We start from the raw sequence: 19,079 nt of genomic DNA, 5'->3' as shown, positions 1-19,079 counted from the left end.
GCCCCAAGTTCATCTACCTTGTTCCGGATGCTCCTTGCATTGAAGTAGACACACTTCAACCCACCTTCCTGTCTACCAGTACCCACCCTTGACCCTGATACCTTCCCCAATACCTCACCACCCTCACTGTACCTTGCCTCTGATTCTTGGCTCCCTCCTATCCATCATTGGTGAGCCATTTCTTGGCTGTGCCCCATTCTGCTTCCGCACTGACATCATTAGTAATGATGATGTTTCACTCAGCTGAATGTAAGCAAAATCTTCCAGCTCCTCACTGTCTATCAGGTCCCTTATGCAGGGATGTGACCTTTTTTTCCCCAATGTGTTTTTGGGTTAACTTCGGGCAGCACGGTAGCACAGTGGTTAGCGCTGCTGCCTCACAGCACCAGGGACCGGGGTTCAATTCCGGCCTCGGGTCACTGTCAGTGTGGAGTTTGAACGTTCTCCGCGTGTCTGCGTGGGTTTCCTCCGGGTGCTCCGGTTTCCTCCCACAGTCCAAAGATGTGTGGCTTAGGTTGATTATAGAGTCATAGAGGTTTACAGCGTGGAAACAGGCCCTTTGGCCCAACTTGTCCATGCCAGCCTTTTTTTTAAAAACCCCTAAGCTAATCCCAATTGCCCGCATTTGGCCCATATCCCACTATACCCATTGTATCCATGTAACTATCTAAATGCATTTTAAAAGATAAAATTGTACCCGCCTCTACTAATACTTCTGGCAGCTTGTTCCAGACACTCACCACCCTCTGTGTGGAAACAATTGCTCCTCTGGACACTTTTGTATCTCTCCCCTCTCACCTCAAACCGATGCCCTCTAGTTTTAGACTCCCCTATCTTTGGGAAAAGACATTGACTATCTATCTTGTCTATGCCCCTCATTATTTTATAGACCTCTATAAGGTCACCCCTCAGCCTCCTACGCTCCAGAGAAAAAAGTCCCAGTCTATTCAGCCTCTCCTTATAACTCAATCCATCAAGTCCCGGTAGCATCCTAGTAAATCTTTTCTGCACTCTTTCTAGTTTAATAATATCCTTTCTATAATAGAGTGACCAGAATTGCACACAGTATTCCAAGTGTGGCCTTACCAATGTCTTGTACAACTTCAACAAGACGTCCCAACTCCTGCATTCAATGTTCTGACCGATGAACCCAAGCACGCCGAATGCCTCCTTCACCACTCTGTCCACCTGTGACTCCACTTTCAAGGAGCCATGAACATGTACCCCTAGATCTCTTTGTTCTGTAACTCTCCCCAACGCCCTAATTTAACATTGGCCATGTTAAATTAACCCTAGTGTCAGGGGATTAGCAGGGTAAATATGAGGGGGCACGGGAATAGGGCCTGGGTGGGATTGTGGTCGGGGAAGACTCGATGGACCAAATGGCCGACTTCTGCACTGTAGGGATTCTATGATAACTTTCAGCCCTTTTTGTAAAGCTATTAAGCCGAGATTTAATGCTCGAGATGGATTTTTGTGGTGTACTTCTGGTAACCACTGTTCATGTTTACTCATGTCTACTTTTTATTTCCCATAAAAGGAGATTATGTCCTATATGGGCTCTGCTGGTGGGGATTTCTGCTCCTGTGTGGCTGACGGAAAATATCTTGTCTGGGCAGTGACTCTTGATTACTGTGCAGAGTTGTTCAAAATTCATATTGTTGACAGAATTTCAATTTGTCGAAGAGATTTTGGAGATAATTTAGTATGCTCTTTAATCGCCACATTTTCCCTTGTATTCACCAATTTGCAAAAGTTTGCCTTTTTGCACTAAAACAAAGAATGCTTAATTGAGAGGCCCATGTGCAGCTTAGCATTGCCCTGTTCTGCTTGTGTAACAATGGTTGAATGTCCTGTAAAGATTTTAAGGGGAAATAATTACTTTTCGATAATTAAATATTAAAGTGCTTCTTCTTGAGGAGTTTAATTATGTTGAAGACGCGATGATAATTAAGAGACAATCAAACCATTTAGTCCATCTTGGTTCATCCATTCATAGAATCCCCACAGTGCAGAGGGAGGCCGTTCAGCCCATTGAGTCAGCACCGACTCTCTAACAGAGCGTCTTACCCAGGCCATATCACCATAACCCCACTTATTTATCCCCTCGCGAATCCCCCTTGCCTACACATCTTGGGACACTAAGGAGTGATTTAGAATGATCAATCCACCTAACCTGCACATCCAAAGATGTGCGGGTTAGGTTGATTGGCCAGGTTAAAAATTGCCCCTTAGAGTCCTGGGATGCGTAGGTTAGAGGGATTAGCGGGTAAATATGTGGGGGTAGGGCCTGGGTGGGATTGTGGTCGGTGCAGACTCGATGGGCCGAATGGCCTCCTTCTGCACTGTAGGGTTTCTATGATTCTGTGATCTTTGGACTGTGGGAGGAAACCAGAGCGCCCGGAGGAAACCCACGCAGACATGGAGAGAATGTGTGCAAACTCCACACAGGCAGTGACCCAAGGTTGGCATTGAACCCAATCCCTGGCGCTGTGAAGGCAGAAATGTTCAATATTGTGCCACCGTGCCGCCAGAATGGATGATGGTACCCCATTCCAAATGTTCAGGATTGGAATCTTAGAGGACTACAGTCTGGTTCTGTAACTGGTCTAGTGACCTTTCAAATTGCCTAGGAATAAAACAAAACACAGCACGGTGCAATGATTTGGTTTCTGCTCTGGTGATAGTTGACTGTTTCATACATACCCTCACCGTTTTGTCGTACGCACCGTGCAATTACATGCATCTGTTTGGAACTGATCAGAAATTGATACCTTGGTGTGCTTCACCAAGTCAGAGGTCAGGGTTTGACTGGGCTCAAGGTATACAACTTGGACAAAATCATAGTGAAAACTTGAATTTCCAGAAGTTTACAGTTAACTCCAATCAACAGTTGAACTTACACTTGAAGTAATTGCAAGGTACATACCTTAACTCTTTCCTGTTTATTCATTCGTGGGATATGGGTGTCGCTGGCTGGCCATCATTTATTGCCCATCCTGAGTTGCCCTTGAGAAGGTGGTGGTGAGCCACTTTCTTGAATCGCTGCAGTCCATGTTCTGTGGGTTGATCCACAATGCCGTGAGGGAGGGAATTCTAGGGTTTTGACCCAGCGACTGCGAAGGAACGGCGATATATTTCTAAGGATGGTGAGTGTCTTGCAGGGGAGCTTGCAGGTGGTGGTGTTCCCATGTATCTGCTGCCCTTTTCCTTCTAGATGGAAGTAGTCGTGGGTTTGAAAGATGTTGCCTAAGGTTCTTTGGTGAATTTCTGCAGTGCATCTTGTAGATAGTACACAGTGCTGCTACTGAGTGTCGGTGGTAGAGGGGGTGGATGTTTGTGTATGTGGTGCCAATCAGCTTTGTCCTGAATGGTGTCAAGCTTCCTGAGTGTAGTTGGAGCTGCACCCTTCCAAGCCAGTGGGGAGTATTCCATCACACTCCTGACTTGTGTAGATGTCAGACAGGCTCTGGGGAGTCAGGAGGTGAGTTACTTGCGGTAGTATTCCTAGCTTCTGACCAGTGCTTGTAGACACTGTGTTTATGTGACGAGTCCTGTTGAGTTTCTGATCAGTGGTAACCCCCAAGGATATTGGTGCAAAAGTGGAATGGTTGCCTGACATACGATGAACGTCTGAGGATTGTGGGATTATATTCATTGGAGTTTAGGAGGTTGAGGGGAGATCTAATAGAAACTTACAAGATAATGAACGGCTTAGATAGGATGGACGTAGGGAAGTTGTTTCCATTAGCAGGGGAGACTAGGACGCGGGGGCACAGCCTTAGAATAAAAGGGAGTCACTTTAGAACAGAGATGAGGAGAAATTTCTTCAGCCAGAGAGTGGTAGGTCTGTGGAATTCATTGCCACAGAGGGCTGTGGAGGCCGAGACGTTGAGCGTCTTCAAGACAGAAATTGATAAATTCTTGATTTCTCGAGGAATTAAGGGCTATGGGGAGAGAGCGGGTAAATGGAGTTGAAATCAACCATGATTGAATGGTGGAGTGGACTCGATGGGCCGAATGGCCTTACTTCCGCTCCTATGTCTTATGGTCTTATGGACATAATTGCGAAATGTGATTCTGGGATCTGATGTGATCCTACAAACTGATCGATAATACCAGTTAGCTCGGAAAGTTGGCACAGTTGCATTCTTTCAGATGGAATAAGTCTTTGTTGTTGAGATAAATTTTCAAGGTGTGTCATCAACATCGGATCTTCCCCCAGCACCACCTAATGGTCGCTGCTAATGGGAGGGAGGGATCACTAACTCTTGTTTTTCCTGTCCCCCTGTGGCACTGAGGCCAATTCTAGCACCTTCACTACAAACACAACACAGGGAGATGAACTTGATCGAGATAACCGAGTTATGTACTAGACAGTTTACTTATTAACTGAGGAATGGGAGCAACAAATAAAATTATTGCACAGAAAAGCTAGATCATTTATCACAGAGAATGTGAAGTGATGTCAAGGTGACATGGGTATAGAAGCATAGAGCATGAAGAAGGCAACTTGTAGTGATTTAAATATTCAATTGTTGAATCTTTCATCATTCATCATAGAATCGTAGAATCTCAACAGTGCCGAAGGTGGCCATTCAGCCCATCGACCACAATCCCACCCAGGTCCTATTCCAGTAACCCCACATATTTACCCTGCTAACCCCCTGACACTAGGGTCAATTTAGCATGGCCAATCAACCTAACGCGCACATCTTTGGGCTGTGGGAGGAAACCGGAGCACCCGGAGGAAACCCACAGAGACACAGGGAGAAAGTGCAAACTCCACACAGACAGTGGCCCAAGCTGGGAATTGAACCCAGGTCCCTGGGGCTGTGAGGCAACAGTGCTCATAGAAATCATAGAAACCCTTCAGTACAGAAAGAGGCCATTCGGCCCATCAAGTCTGCACTGACCACAATTCCACCCAGGCCCTACCTCCATATCCCTACATATTTTACCCAATAATCCCTCTAACCTACGCATCTCAGTACACTAAGGGGCAAATTTAGCATGGCCAATCAACCTAATCCGCACATCTTTGGACTGTGGGAGGAAACCGGAGCACCCGGAGGAAACCCACGCAGACACGAGGAGAATGTGCAAACTCTACACAGACAGTAACCCAAGCCGAGAATCGAACCCAGGTCCCTGGAGCTGTGAAGCAGCAGTGCTAACCACTGTGCTACCGTGCCGCCCATATGCTAACCACTGTGCTGCCCCGCTTCCATCGTATTAATGGAAGCACTCCTGTCTCCTCACCGGGATTGATTGGAAACCGGAAACCTCTGTCTGATTGGTCTTCCCCAAAAGTAAAATTCATTTCCGGAAATGTGGTTCTGTTCTTGATTTATTAATTATACTGAAATGTGACACCTTCATTGACAGTCAGGATATTGCCTAACCTCACAGCTCCAGCCTTCCCCAGTCTTGTTGCATTCCAACATTTGCAACATACCCCTGACGCTAAGGAAGATTATGCCTGCTGTTGGGACGTTTCTAACTAGTGAAAGGGGAATAAAACTGCCAATGCTGGAAATCGGGAACAAGGCAAAAATGTGGAGAATTCATTCGCAGCAAGTCTTAGCAGCTTTAGTGAAGAGAAGCCCAGGTTAACACTTCAGCTGCAGATACTTTGCCAGAACGGATCTTCCGTTGATAGATTTTAATTCACGTCTTCTAGTGCAAATTGTATTTCTTAAGTAGAGTCTTTGATTACTCCTCACAAGGCCCTGAGGTTCGATTCTTACGAACGTATGAAATAGGAGCAGATGTAGGCCATTTGGCCCCTTGAGTCTGCTCTGCCATTCAGTAAGATCATTGCTGATTTGTATGTGTTGAGTTCCACATTCCAGTGTAGGGTAGCATGGTGGCACAGTGGTTAGCACTGCTGCCTCACAGCACCGGGGCCCTGGGTTCGATTCCCGGCTTGGGTCACTATCTGTGGAGTTAGCACGTTCTCTTCGTGTCTACGTGGGTTTCCTCCGGGTGCTCCGGTTTCCTCCCACAGTCCATAGATGTGCTGGTTAGGTGGATAGGCCATGCTAAATTGACCCTAGTGTCATGGGATTAATAGGGTAAATATGTGGGGTTACGAGAATAGGGCCTGGGTGGGATTGTGGTCAGTGCAGACTCAATGGACCAAATAGCCACCTCCTGCACTGTAGGGATTCTATGATTCTATCTACCCCCACCCGATTACCTTAGATTCTTCTTCAGTGGCATTCAGCGACCCCTCCTCCACCACCTCCTGAGGCAGAAAGTTCCAAAGATGCACAACCCTCTGAGAGAAAAAGAATTCTCCTCATCTCTATCCTGTAAGGGCGACCCATAATTTTAAAACAGTACCTCTTCATTGTGGACTCACCACAAGAGGAAACATCCTTGTCAGTACCGTTCAAGATCTTGTCTACTTCAGTCAAGTCACTCCTCAGTCTTCTAAACTCTACTGGAAACAAGCTCAGCCTTTCTAACCTCTCCTCCTAAGACAACTTGCTTACTCCAGGTATCAATCTAGTAAACTTCTTCTGAACTGCCTCCAGTGCATTTACATTCTTCCTTAAATAAAGAGATCAAAACTGCATGTGTTCGAAATGTGGTCTCACCGATGCCCTATTTAACTGAAGCATAACATCCTTACTTTGGTGTTCAATTCCTCTCGTAATAAAGGATAGCATTCCATTAACCTTCTTGATTACGTGATCCACACTGATCTTAGCTGTGTTAACAAAAAAAGGTGAAGATTGGAAGTGGGGGAAAAATATCAAATCGGCTAAGTTTCCTTTCCCAGGTTATCAGGAAAAGAGAAGTACGGCAGTGGAAAATGAATGTGAAATGTAAAATATCATTGCTGATTGAGATAATAACAGTTGATTATATGTATTCAAAACATTGGGCATTCCAGAACATAACCTGAAGCGGGATCGGCATGGCTCAAATCCAATTGAGGGATAAAAGTCTCAAACAGCAGTGTTCAACTTGGGAGTGTGTGCCTCCCCACCTCTTCCAACCCCCGCTTCCTCCCCAACCCAAGCCTCAGCAATCAAGTCTTGGAAGGAAAGGCAACATTTCACACTTAAGGTTTTTCCATTTGTGTTCTGACCTGTTTGAATTCCGGGGGCCTAGAGGGCTGGGAAGGACGATTTTTAGTGTTGCTATCTCATGGATGGATAATTCCAAGATCCGAATGCCAAGATCCACCCACATCAGTAACTGGAGATGTTAGCGGGAAGGTGCATGAAACATTAGATCTGCCACTGTCAGCCCCTTTGTACCCTTTCTTGCCAACAAAGACAAAAGTTTGGCTATCTTTTGGTTTAGAACCATTGTCTGAAATTTCATCTTGACAAATACTTGAATAGGATGGGAATGGAGGGATGTGGCCCGCAGAAGGGTAGGGGGTTTTAGTTTGGACGGGCAGCATGGTCGGTGCAGGCTTGGAGGCCCGAAGGGCTTGTTCCTGTGCTGTAATTTTCTTTGTTTTCTTTGTTCTTTGGTTATTATATTTGATATTCTCTCCCTGTTGTCTTCCCTTAGCCAAGGAGTACAGTGATAGACTTCTGTCCTAGTTCTTATGAAGCATTTTTACATTTATCCTCTTTTTTTTTCATTAACTCGTGAAACATGGGCGTCGCTGACTGGCCAACATTTATTGCCCATCTCTAGTTGCCCTTGGAGCGCAGTTGAGTATCAGCCACATTACTGTGGCTCTGGAGTCACGTGTAGGCCAGACCCGCCTCTTGTAATCTTCTGGTCCTTGTTTCCTCTCGCAGTCCCACATGCCAGTGTAACTACAGTGTAGTAGAATTTCCAGAAATTAAATGTTCATGCACTGGACACTATTGCAAGCAAACCTGGAGAAAAATAATGTGTGCATTTAAAAAAGTATTTTTTTTCTTTATCTCTTGAACACCATTTGATTTGTTATAGAGGCACTAGAAATGGGGAAGAAAGGCTGTTGGTGGCGGGGGGAAGGGTGAGAAGACAGTTGAATGTGGGAGGTCGCATAATAAAAACTCCATTGGATTAGGGCTGGTGATCCTACCATGCGCCTTTTCCAAATTGGCCTCTTGGCCTCTTGGAATGGTTCTCAAGGCACAGAATATCATAAAGCGAATTAATTTTAAGGATGGTGAGTGATTGGTGCTCGCCATCCTGAGAGTCAGCACATAACATGTTACCGTACCAACTCTCAGAAGCCCATTGCATTAAACGCACATTTGAGCACTGACTGGCAGTTTGCGGGACTTCTACCCGCCCTTGGCAGGAAGTCCCATCCGTGGCCTTTCAGACTGGCCGAAAGCTCTCTCTAACCCGGCCAGGCACAGCACTGCAGTGGCCAGAAGCGGTATTGCAGTGCTCTGACTGGAACGAGAACCAGAGGCGGGAGGGTGGGGTGACGGGATGGGTGTTGGGAGGTGGGTAATCGTGGTGTCGGGAGGGGGGGGGGGGTGAGGCAGGAAGGGCCAGAGCTCCGAGCTGGGGAAAAGTCCATTTTTCTGATTTCCACCCTATTCGCACGCCCTCCTGCCAGCCTAAAAATTGAGGCTCCCACACAAGGCTCTGCCCACCCAAGTGTGAAATTGTGTCTGGATTTGGGTGGGCAACATCTGAGAGGAAATCCCGTCCATTCAATTACGTGCCCCCCACCCACCCCCGGCTCCCCACCTTGCAAGGAGTGTAGAATTCTGCCTAATGGTTTCTTCCTCTTGGATTAATCACAAAGTATATTTATAGGTTAGCAATTAGTCATTCTTAAACAAGTGGTAAAAGTTTATTAAAATGACAAAACATAACAAATTTCCACTGTGTGACACAGCATGGAAACAGGCCCTTTGGCCCAACCTGCCCATGCTGCCCAGTTATTACCACTAAGCTAGTCCCAATTGCCTGCATTTGGCCCATATCCCTCTATACCCGTAATCATTCAATTATTGAACAAAACATCATTGTTGTTGGTCAAACTCGGTGCACCTCAGCTTGAGTCACTGAATAAGCTTATTGACTTACTGAACTGTCTGTGAAAGCCAGAGTGCCAGTTACAAATTTGGAGACCCAACTAAAAGTGTGCATCTGCTGCTATAAGTTCATATTTCGCCGTGCTGTTGAATATAGAAGACCCACAGATCTGAGTTCAACTTCCCTCTCTGAGGGGGAAAATTTTTTTTTGTTGCTTTCATTGGAAATGGTGAAATTTCAGAATTTGGGCAGATAGAAGGAATGTTCCAGAATTGTCGCTGTCCAGAGGGAACCCATGCAGACATGGAGAGAACGTGCAGACTCCACACAGATGGTGACCCAAGCCGGGAATCGAACCCAGGTCCCTGGCACTGTGAGTCAGCAGTGCTAACCACTGTGCCACCGTGCCGTCCTCTGTTCAAAGAGCAACGTTTTGAGGAATGTCATAAAGGTGGATGTAGAATAAAGGGTTAACAGATGTGATATGTATGACGTAGTTGGTGAGGTGCCACTGACACCAGTCAGTGATATAAAAGCAAAATACTGCAGATGCTGGATAAACTCAGCGGATCTGGCAGCATCTGTGGAGAGAGAAACAGTTAACATTTTGAGTCTAAATGGTGCTTCTGTAGAACTGAAGGGAGATAGAAATGTACATAATTATATCATTGGAAAAGGGGTGGAGGAGAATAGAAGACCAGGGATAGATTGAGACAAAGGAGATATAGACAGATTTGTCATGGTCACAGGCAAAAGGGAGTGTTAATGTAGCCACGTGGGGTGAGTCGGAGACAAAGACAGTCGCTAACGAAAGAGATGTGGCTGTGGAAGTGAGTTTTGGGAAACACCTTGTCAAAACATCAAAAGCAAGATGGAAAGCAATGAAGATGAGCATGGTAAGAGGGAAAAATGGAAATCCTGTCGGAGAGAAGAGCACTACTTCTTCAAGGTACGTATTATTTAGACTCGAGAGAGAGTTTGGAATCGTGCCTTGGAGCAACGTGCCTATTCTGCAGCCAGTTCAGACAAACAAGTGTTAAGCAGATACCAGGGTATGTCTGGAGTCTGAGTACCAAGTCCCACACCTATAGTGCGAGATAGAAGGACCAATCCCAGGACAGAGGGTCAGATATGGTGACATTGATGTAAAAGACACATTGGTATTATCGAAGGAAACACGGGATGAGAAGAAACCAATAAAGGCAGCTTGAAGAACTTTGGCAGATGAAGGAGGCACGGAGGTAATAATGACTGTACCTAGTTAGCTGTCCTTTGCCTTGCCTCACCCATTTGACTGCCTTGAGGACCCACAGAGAGGCCAGCGATGGGAGATGGGAAACACCATTTGCTCCGGTACTGAGCAGCAAAGCTCCTCATGAAAAATAGCCAAAACTTCATAATTATTCATTCATGTGATATGGATGTCACTGACTAGTCCAGCGCTAATTGCCCACCTGTGGTTGCCCTTGCAGCCCATGTGGTGTAGGTACACCCACAGTGCTGTTAGGGAGGGAATTCCAGGACTTGGACCCAGTGATAGTGAAGGAATGGTGATATATTTCCAGGTCAGGATGGTGTGTGACTTGGAGGAGAATTTCCAGGTGGTGGTGTTCCCATGTATCTGCTGTCCCTATCTGAGATGGGCAGTGGTCATGGGTTTGGAAGCTGCTGTCTAAGTAGCCTTAGCGAGCTCCTTCAGTGCACCTTCAAGCTTCAAGTTGGTTCCTTCCTTTATGCAGTAGGTCCAGTAGCAGTGTTCTTCTGAGGCATGGGCTGCTGGAGTCCAGTGCAGATTTTAACTCCATTATTAAATCCTTTAGTACCTTTTTCAAAAAATAAGACAGTGTAGTTGGAGCGTAGGTGCATGACATAGATGATTTTTTAAAAAATTCATTCATGGGACATGGCCGTTGCTGGCTGGCCGGCATTTATTGCCCATCCTTAGTTGCCCTTGGAGGGTAGTTGAGAGCAACCACATTGTTGTGCCTCTGGAGTCACATGTAGGCCAGACCAGGTAAGGATGGCAGATTTCCTTCCCTAAGGGACATTAGTGAACCAGATGGGTTTTTCCTGACAATCGGCAATGATTTCATGGTCATCAGTAGATTCTTAATTCCAGATTTTTTTTTATTGAATTCAAATTCACCATCTGCCGTGGCGAGATTTGAGCCGGGGTCCCCAGAACATTAGCTGAGTTTCTGGACTAAGAGCGATAATACCACTGGGCCTTCACCTACCCTGATGATGCACTACAGACAGTAAGTCAGTCCTGTGTTAGACTCTCATGTCTCCCTCATATGCCTGGGGGCAATGTGCCTATTCTGTAAGCTGTTTAGATGCATAACCAATAAACAAGTGTTAGCAAATCCCAAAATATGTCTACAGTCTGTGTGTGTCTCAAGTCCTATGCCTAGGATGGGATTTTCTGACCTTTCCCGCTGGCGGAATCTTCCAGTCCCGCCAAAGGCAAACCCCCCCCCGGAGGTTCCCCAGTGGTGGCAAGTCACACAAAACGCCGTAGATGTCGGTGAGACTAGTGGCAGCCAATGGTGAGCCACCTCTGCCACTGGAAATCACACCACGTGGGCACAGGTTGGAAAATCCCACTCCTAGTGCCGGAGACAAAAGGATCGACCTCAAAACAGTGGAGAAATAAAAATAGTGGAGATTCGAGGTGGGAATTCCAGAGCTGAATGCTAATGCAGCCGAAGGTGTGGCAGCAATAGTGGAATCAAGAAAATGAGGGCCATACAAGAGACCAAAAGGGGCAGCACGGTGGCACAGTCATTAGCACTGCTGCCTCATAGCGCCGGCGACCCAGGTTCGATTCCTGGCTTGGGTCACAGTCAGTGCGGAGTTTGCACATTCTCCCCGTGTCTGTGTGGGTTTCCTCTGGTTGCTTCAGTTTCCTCCCTCAAGTCCAAAAGACATGCTGGTTAGGTACAATAACCGTGCTAAATTCTCCCTCAGTGTCACTGAACAGGCGCAGTGTGGCGACCAGGGGATTTTCACAGTAACTTCATTGCAGTGTTAATGTAAGCCTACTTATGACACTAATAAATAAACTTTTGAACTTTGATAATTGGAGGAGTGCAGTGATCTCAGAGGGTTGTAAAGCCAGAGGAGATTAGAGAGAAAGAGTGGTGGCGCCAAGGAGAGATTTGGAAACCAGGGTATGTTAACAGTATTTTTTTTTAAAGATCAAATTGGACAATAGAAATGACAAAATCTGAGCTGTTGGGTTAGTTTTTCCATGGGGCTCTGGGATGGCCTGCCAAAGAAAGGCCTGTTAAGGAACAACTACAAAAAGTTCTTGTGCAGTCTATTTTTTTAAGAGGCTTTGAAGAACATTCCAGAAATGTGTAAACTTTTGAAAAGTTGTCAATATAAATCATGAAATTGATCCAAGAAAAACGATTTCTTAACGCTGCCAGTGTTTCCTGTATCCTGACTGTGTTTTGTTTCTGTTGAATGTTCTCTGAGCAGAAGTCTGGTGATATTGAACAACCTAATCTCCACTTCCAATGAATGGCTCAATGCCCTCCACTGCCCCCTGATAACCCTTAAAATCTGAGTGCGCGCCATAATCCAGACATCTAACTAATGCCAATTGTGGATCTACAAATGTAACCATTTGGTCGTTTAGCCTCCTTTCTCAAACGCGTGATTTTGTATTGCTGCATAATTCATTGCAAGATTGCTCTTGCCTTATATAGCATTTTTCATCTCAAGTTCTGTTTGTGCATGGTAAAATCATGAAAATAGCTTTCTCACAGAGGACTAAGTGACACTGAGTAATGACTTGGCTCTCTGTTCCGAATCTGCAATGTTACAGCTGCTTGCCTTCTTAGACTGTCTTTGTTTCTTTCTCCTTCCTGATTTCCATCAAGAATCATATTGCCCTCTCCCTCCTGGTTCCTGTCTAAGACTTAAGTGGTTTTTAAAAGTTCTGCTCATCATGGAAATCTTTCCACCTGGGTGTCAGCTGTGGCACTCCCACCTCTACATCATGGATTTGAGCATATTATCTAGACTGAAACCTTGGTGCAATACCGAGGAAATGCTTCACTGGTGGAGGTGTCATCTTTCAAATCAGATGTTACTCCCCTCCCCGCCCCCATGACCCCCATCTGCCCTATCAGGTGGATACAAATGCCGGAATTCTTCCTGCAGGTTTCGAGGCAGCGAGAGGCGGCTCACTGTTCGCTGGGGTGGGATCTTCTGGTTCCGCCATTGTCAATGGGGTTTCCCATTGAATCCACCCCACACTGCCGGGAAACCCATGGCGGGGGTGCACTGTCGGCAGGACCAGAGAATCCGCCACTAGCAAACAGCTGGAGAATTCCGGCCAAAAGAACAAAGAACAGTACAGCACAGGAAACAGGCCCTTCGGCCCTCCAAGCCTGTGCCGCTCCTTGGTCCAACTAGACCAATCGTTTGTATCCCTCCATTCCCAGGCTGCTCATGTGACTATCCAGGTAAGTCTTAAACGATGTCAGCATGCCTGCCTCCACCACCCTACTTGGCAGTGCATTCCAGGCCCCCACCACCCTCTGTGTAAAAAACATCCCTCTAATATCTGAGTTATACTTCGCCCCTCTCACCTTGAGCCCGTGACCCCTCGTGAACGTCACTTCTGATCTGGGAAAAAGCTTCCCACCGTTCACCCTATCTATCCCCTTCATAATCTTGTACACCTCTATTAGATCTCCCCTCATTCTCCTTCTTTCCAGGGAGAACAACCCCAGTTTACCCAATCTCTCCTCATAGCTAAGACCCTCCATACCAGGCAACATCCTGGTAAACCTTTTCTGCACTCGCCTCCACGTCCTTCTGGTAGTGCGGCGACCAGAACTGGATGCAGTACTCCAAATGTGGCCTAACCAGCGTTCTATACAGCGGCATCATCAGACTCCAGCTTTTATACTCTACACCCCGTCCTATAAAGGCAAGCATACCATATGCCTTCTTCACCACCTTCTCCACCTGTGTTGCCACCTTCAAGGATTTGTGGACTTGCACATCTAGGTCCCTCTGTGTTTCTATACTCCTGATGACTCTGCCATTTATTGTATAACTCCTCCCTACATTATATCTTCCAAAATGCATCACTTCGCATTTATCCGGATTAAACTCCATCTGCCACCTCTCCGCCCAATTTTCCAGCCTATCTATATCCTGCTGTATTGCCCGACAATGCTCTTCGCTATCCGCAAGTCCAGCCATCTTCATGTCATCCGCAAACTTGCTGATTACACCAGTTACACCTTCTTCCAAATCATTTATATATATCACAAATTGCAGAGGTCCCAGTACAGAGCCCTGTGGAACACCACTGGTCACAGACCTCCAGCCGGAAAAAGACCCTTCGACCACTACCCTCTGTCTCCTATGGCCAAGCCAGTTCTCCACCCATCTAGCCACTTCTCCTTGTATCCCATGAGCCTTAACCTTCTTAACCAAAGATCCCATTGCACTTCCTGAAGAAGAGCAGGTCAGGTTCTACCTGGTGTCCTGATCATGGTGGCACAGTGGTTAGCACTGCTGTTTCACAGTGCCAGGGACCTGGGTTCGATTCCCAGCTTGGGTCAGTGTCTGTGTGGAGTTTGCATGTTCTCCCCGTATCTGCGTGGATTTCCTCCGGGTGCTCCGGTTTCCTCCCACAGTCCAAAAGACGTGCTGGTTAGGTGGATTAACCATGCTAAATTCTCCCTCGGTGTACCCGAACAGGCGTCGGAATGTGGCATCCAGGGGATTTTCACAGGATCTTCATCGCAGTGTTAATGTAAGCCTACTTGTGACTAATAAATAAACTAACTTTTTTTCAATATTTATCCTTCAACTAACAACACTAAAACAAATTATATGGTTATTGTTTCATGACTATTTGTGTCCTTGTGGGGGAAATTTAGATACCTTGTTTCCTGCATTACAACAGAACTACACTTTAGAAGTACTTGATTGGCTTTAAGGTGCTTTGGGATGCCCTGACATTGGGAAAGGTGCTTATATAAATGATTATCTTTTTCCAAACCACCACTGACTACATTGTTTTGTCTGTGTTTGATTGTGCGGTTATGGGTATTTTCTGGGCTGTCTACTTGACTGTGTCACTGTGAGATAGTAGACACTTTGATTTGATTTATTATTATCACATATATTGGGATACAGTGGAATGTATTGTTTCTTGCACTTTATACGGACAAAGCATACCGTTCATTGAGCACATAGGGGAGAAGGAAAGGAGAGTGAGTGTCTGGAACAAGCTGCCAGAGGTAGTAGTAGAGGCGGGTACAATTTTGTCTTTTAAAAAGCATTTAGATAGTTACATGGGTAAGATGGATATAGAGGGATATGGGTCAAATGTGGGCAATTGGGATTAGTTTACGGGTTTTAAAAAAAAAGGGCGGCATGGATAAGTTGGGCCGAAGGGCCTGTTTCCATCCTGTAAACCTCTATGACTCTATGAAAGAATGCAGAATGCAGTATTACAATCATAGCTAGGGTGAAGAGAAAGATCAACTTAATATAAGATCGGTCCATTCAAAAGTCTGATGGCAGCAGGGAAGAAGCTGTTCTTCAGCCAGTTGGTGCGTGATGTCCCAGACTTTTGTATCTTTTTCCTGACGGAAGAATGTGGAAGAGAGAATGTTCAGGGTCCTTGATAATGCTGGCTGCTTTTCTGAGGTAGCGGAAAGTATAAACGGAGTCAATGGATGGGAGGCTGTTTTGCATGACAGATTGGGCTACATTCACAAACCCTTTGTAGTTTCTTGCGGTCTTGGTCGGAGCTTGGCGGGGTAGAGGGAGGGAAGAGACTCAACAGCAGTTCTGAAGGCGAATTCACATTACATCTGCTGAATCTATGTGAATTGGGCTCAGGGTTTGCAATTGTAATCTGAATGTAGGTTCAATTTCACAGCAGTGTCCGACCTGATGCCCTGACTAAACTTAACGAGGGACCATGAAGAAATGGTCTTGTTTTGCTTCACTTTGCTTCGAATTTATTTTAGCTTTGGTACTCTTGCCGAATTTTGAGTCTGTGCAAAGTGGTTTTGGCACAATACTGATGCTAAAACCTGTGGAGTGTGGCAGTACATGTGGAGTGCGGCAGTACCTCGGAGCACAGCCCATGACAGAATCTCTTTAACCTGTGCTTAACCCCCTCTCTACTCACATTGTCCGTACCTGTAAAGACTTGATTACCTGTTAAGACTCGCATTCCAACCATTATCTTGTAATTGAGTTTGTGTCTATATAATGCCCTGTTTGTGAACCGAACGCTTCATTCACCTGATGAAAGGGCAACGCTCCGAAGGTTCGTGCTACCAAATAAAGCTGTTGGATTTTAACCTGGTGTTGTGAGACTACTTACCATGACAGACTCTGTAGGGGCAATGATAGTGGATTGCTCCTGCCATGTGGGAAAACACAATGTGCGTCTGCACATCCATCTTTGACATTGTTTTTTTTTCTTCTTTGTCCCGTTCACAGCATCGTTACCGTTTGTCATATTGACGCTTCAGGCTCAACCAAACAAACGAGGGTTTTACTGCAATGATGACAGCATAAAGTATCCCTACAAAAAGGAGACCATTTCACACTGGCTGATGGCAGCAGTTGTTATTCCAGTCTGTGTCGTAATTGTAAGTGACTGACTTTCCTACTTGGATCTGAATGAATCCAATGAGCAGTGAGCTCATTTATATAAATCAGCGAAGAAAACTTATTGCCAGGCAATATTTGAAAAAGGGGGCAGCTTTTCCCACTATGTTCAGGCATCAATTGGAGATGGAGCTTGGTTACATTAACCAGAAGGTCTTGATCTCAGGCCACAGTCCTGCTAAGTTATCTAAACCTTGGTCAGAGGACGGCACAGTGACACAGTGGTTAGCACTGCTGATTTGCAGCGCCAGGGTCCTGGGTTCGAATCCCGGCTTGGGTCACTGTCCGTGTGGAGTTTGCACATTATCCTCGTGTCTGCGTGGGTTTCCTCCGGGTGCTCCGGTTTCCTCCCACAGTCCAAAGATGTGCAGGTTAGGTGGTTGGCCATGCTAAATTGCCCCTTAGAGTCAGGGGGGCTAGCTAGGGTAAATGCATGGGGTTATGGGGATAGGGCCTGGTTGGTATTGTGGTCAGTGCAGAGTCGATGGGCCGAATGGCCTTCTGCACTGTAGGACTCTATGATTCTAGATGATTGTGGTATTATGATTGGCCGTTGTAATCCCTGGGCTAGGAAGTGAAGTACATCAGCCCCTGATCGCTATCTAGTGAGCCCATGTGGATATGGGTGTGACCTCCCCTACTGTACATTACTCTGACAATCAGTGTCAGGGCTGGGTCACCAAGCATGGTTATGTGGGCAGGGTATCAGAGGGCTGCCAGTATCCAATGGAGCCATAACTCGGGCATGAGTTAGCACTTCCAGAACTGTGCAGCCAAGAGGTAATTTCTTCAATGTAGCCCATTACATTTCTGCGCCATCTACAGACTCATGGGTATGTGCAGAAGACATCATTAACTGAACATGATATGTTGGTCTTTCAGAGAGATGTGCGTTTTTTTGCACGATATATATTTTGGTCAGTCTTTTGTAAAGTAACGAAGGATCCCAAGTCAGACGCTATATTAGCTGTTGGTATCAAAACTCAACACAATTACTTATGAGACAGAATAAGGACCACATAATACCCTACCAATGCTGACTGTTGATTGTAATTAATTCTTTGGGACCCCTCCTCTCCTCCTCCTGAAGGTGTTTGCTGTTTAATGAGGAACACTTCCACTGCCCCCCTGTTACATGGCGCATTCGACCATTATTCAGGTAGGGCCCGAAAGAGAAAATGCTGGAAAATCTCTTGGGGGGGCGGCACAATGGCACAGCAATTAGCACTGCTGCTTCTCAGTGCCAGGGACCCAGTTCAATTCTGACTTGGATCACAGTCTGTGTGGAGTTTGTACATTCCCCCAATGTCTGCGTGGGTTTCCTCCCACACTCCAAAAATGTGCGGGTCAGGTTGATTGGCCATGCTAAATCGGCCCTAGTGTCAATGGGATTAGCAGGGTAAATACGTGGGGTTACGGGAATTGGGCCTAGGTGGGATTGTGGTTGGTACAGAGGCTAGGAATACTACGGCGAAACTCACCTCCTGGCTCCCCAGAGCCTATTCACCATCTACAAGGCACAAGTCAGGAGTGTGATGGAATATTCCCCACTTGCCTGGATGGGTGCAGCTCCAACAACACTCAAGAAACTTGACACCATCCAAGACAATATAGCCCGCTTGATTGGCACCACATTTACAACCACTGACGCTCAGTAGCAGCAGTGTGTACTATCTACAAGATGCACTGCAGCAATTCATCAAAGATCCTTAGACAGCACCTTCCAAACACACGACCACTTCCATCTAAAAGGACAAGGACAGCAGATCATAGAATCATAGAAACCCGACAGTGCAGAAAGAGGCCATCTGGCCCATCGAGTCTGCACCGACCACAATCCCACCCAGGCCCTACCCCCATATCCCTACACATTTACCCGCTAATCCCTCTAGCCTATACATCTCAAGACACTAAAGGGCAATTTTAGCATGGCCAATCAACCTAACCCGCACATCTTTGGATTGTGGGAGGAAACCGGAGCACCCGGAGGAAACCCCCGCAGACACGAGGAGAATGTGCAAACTCCACACAGACAGTGACCCAAGCCGGGATTCGAACCCAGGTCCCTGGAGTTGTGAAGCAGCAGTGCTAACCACTGTGCTACCGTGCCGCCCTAAAATGGGAACACCACCACCTGCAAGCTCCCCTCCAAGCCACTCACCATCCTAACTTGGAAATATATCACCGTTCCTTCCTGGGTCAAAATCCTGGAACTCCCTTCCTGATGGCATTGTGGGTCAACCCACAGAACATGGACTGCAGCGATTCAAGAAGGCAGCTCACCACCACCTTCTCAAGGACAACTAGGAATGGGCAATAAATGCTGGCCAGCCAGCAACGCCCATGTCCCACGAATGAATTTAAAAACGACTCGATGGGCTGAATGGCCTCCTTCTGCACTATAGGGATTCTATGATTCTAGGTCTGGCAGCATCTGTAAGAAGATAGCTATCTCC

The 19,079-nt window shown here is 46.3% G+C and overlaps 1 protein-coding gene across 2 annotated transcripts in view; it reads left to right on the top strand.

The window, feature by feature from the left end:
- Nucleotides 1-19,079, top strand: part of LOC144479509 (phospholipid phosphatase 2-like) — a 129,691-nt gene that overhangs the window by 73,018 nt on the left and 37,594 nt on the right. For both annotated transcript variants that reach the window (XM_078198251.1, XM_078198252.1), the window contains exon 3: nucleotides 16,453-16,604. In XM_078198251.1, coding sequence (XP_078054377.1) covers nucleotides 16,453-16,604 — 152 coding nt within the window. The remainder of the gene's footprint in view (nucleotides 1-16,452; nucleotides 16,605-19,079) is intronic.

This window comes from Mustelus asterias, chromosome 26 (genome assembly GCF_964213995.1).
Source record: "Mustelus asterias chromosome 26, sMusAst1.hap1.1, whole genome shotgun sequence".
Taxonomy (NCBI): domain Eukaryota; kingdom Metazoa; phylum Chordata; class Chondrichthyes; order Carcharhiniformes; family Triakidae; genus Mustelus; species Mustelus asterias.
This window is presented reverse-complemented; position numbering and strand designations above follow the sequence as displayed.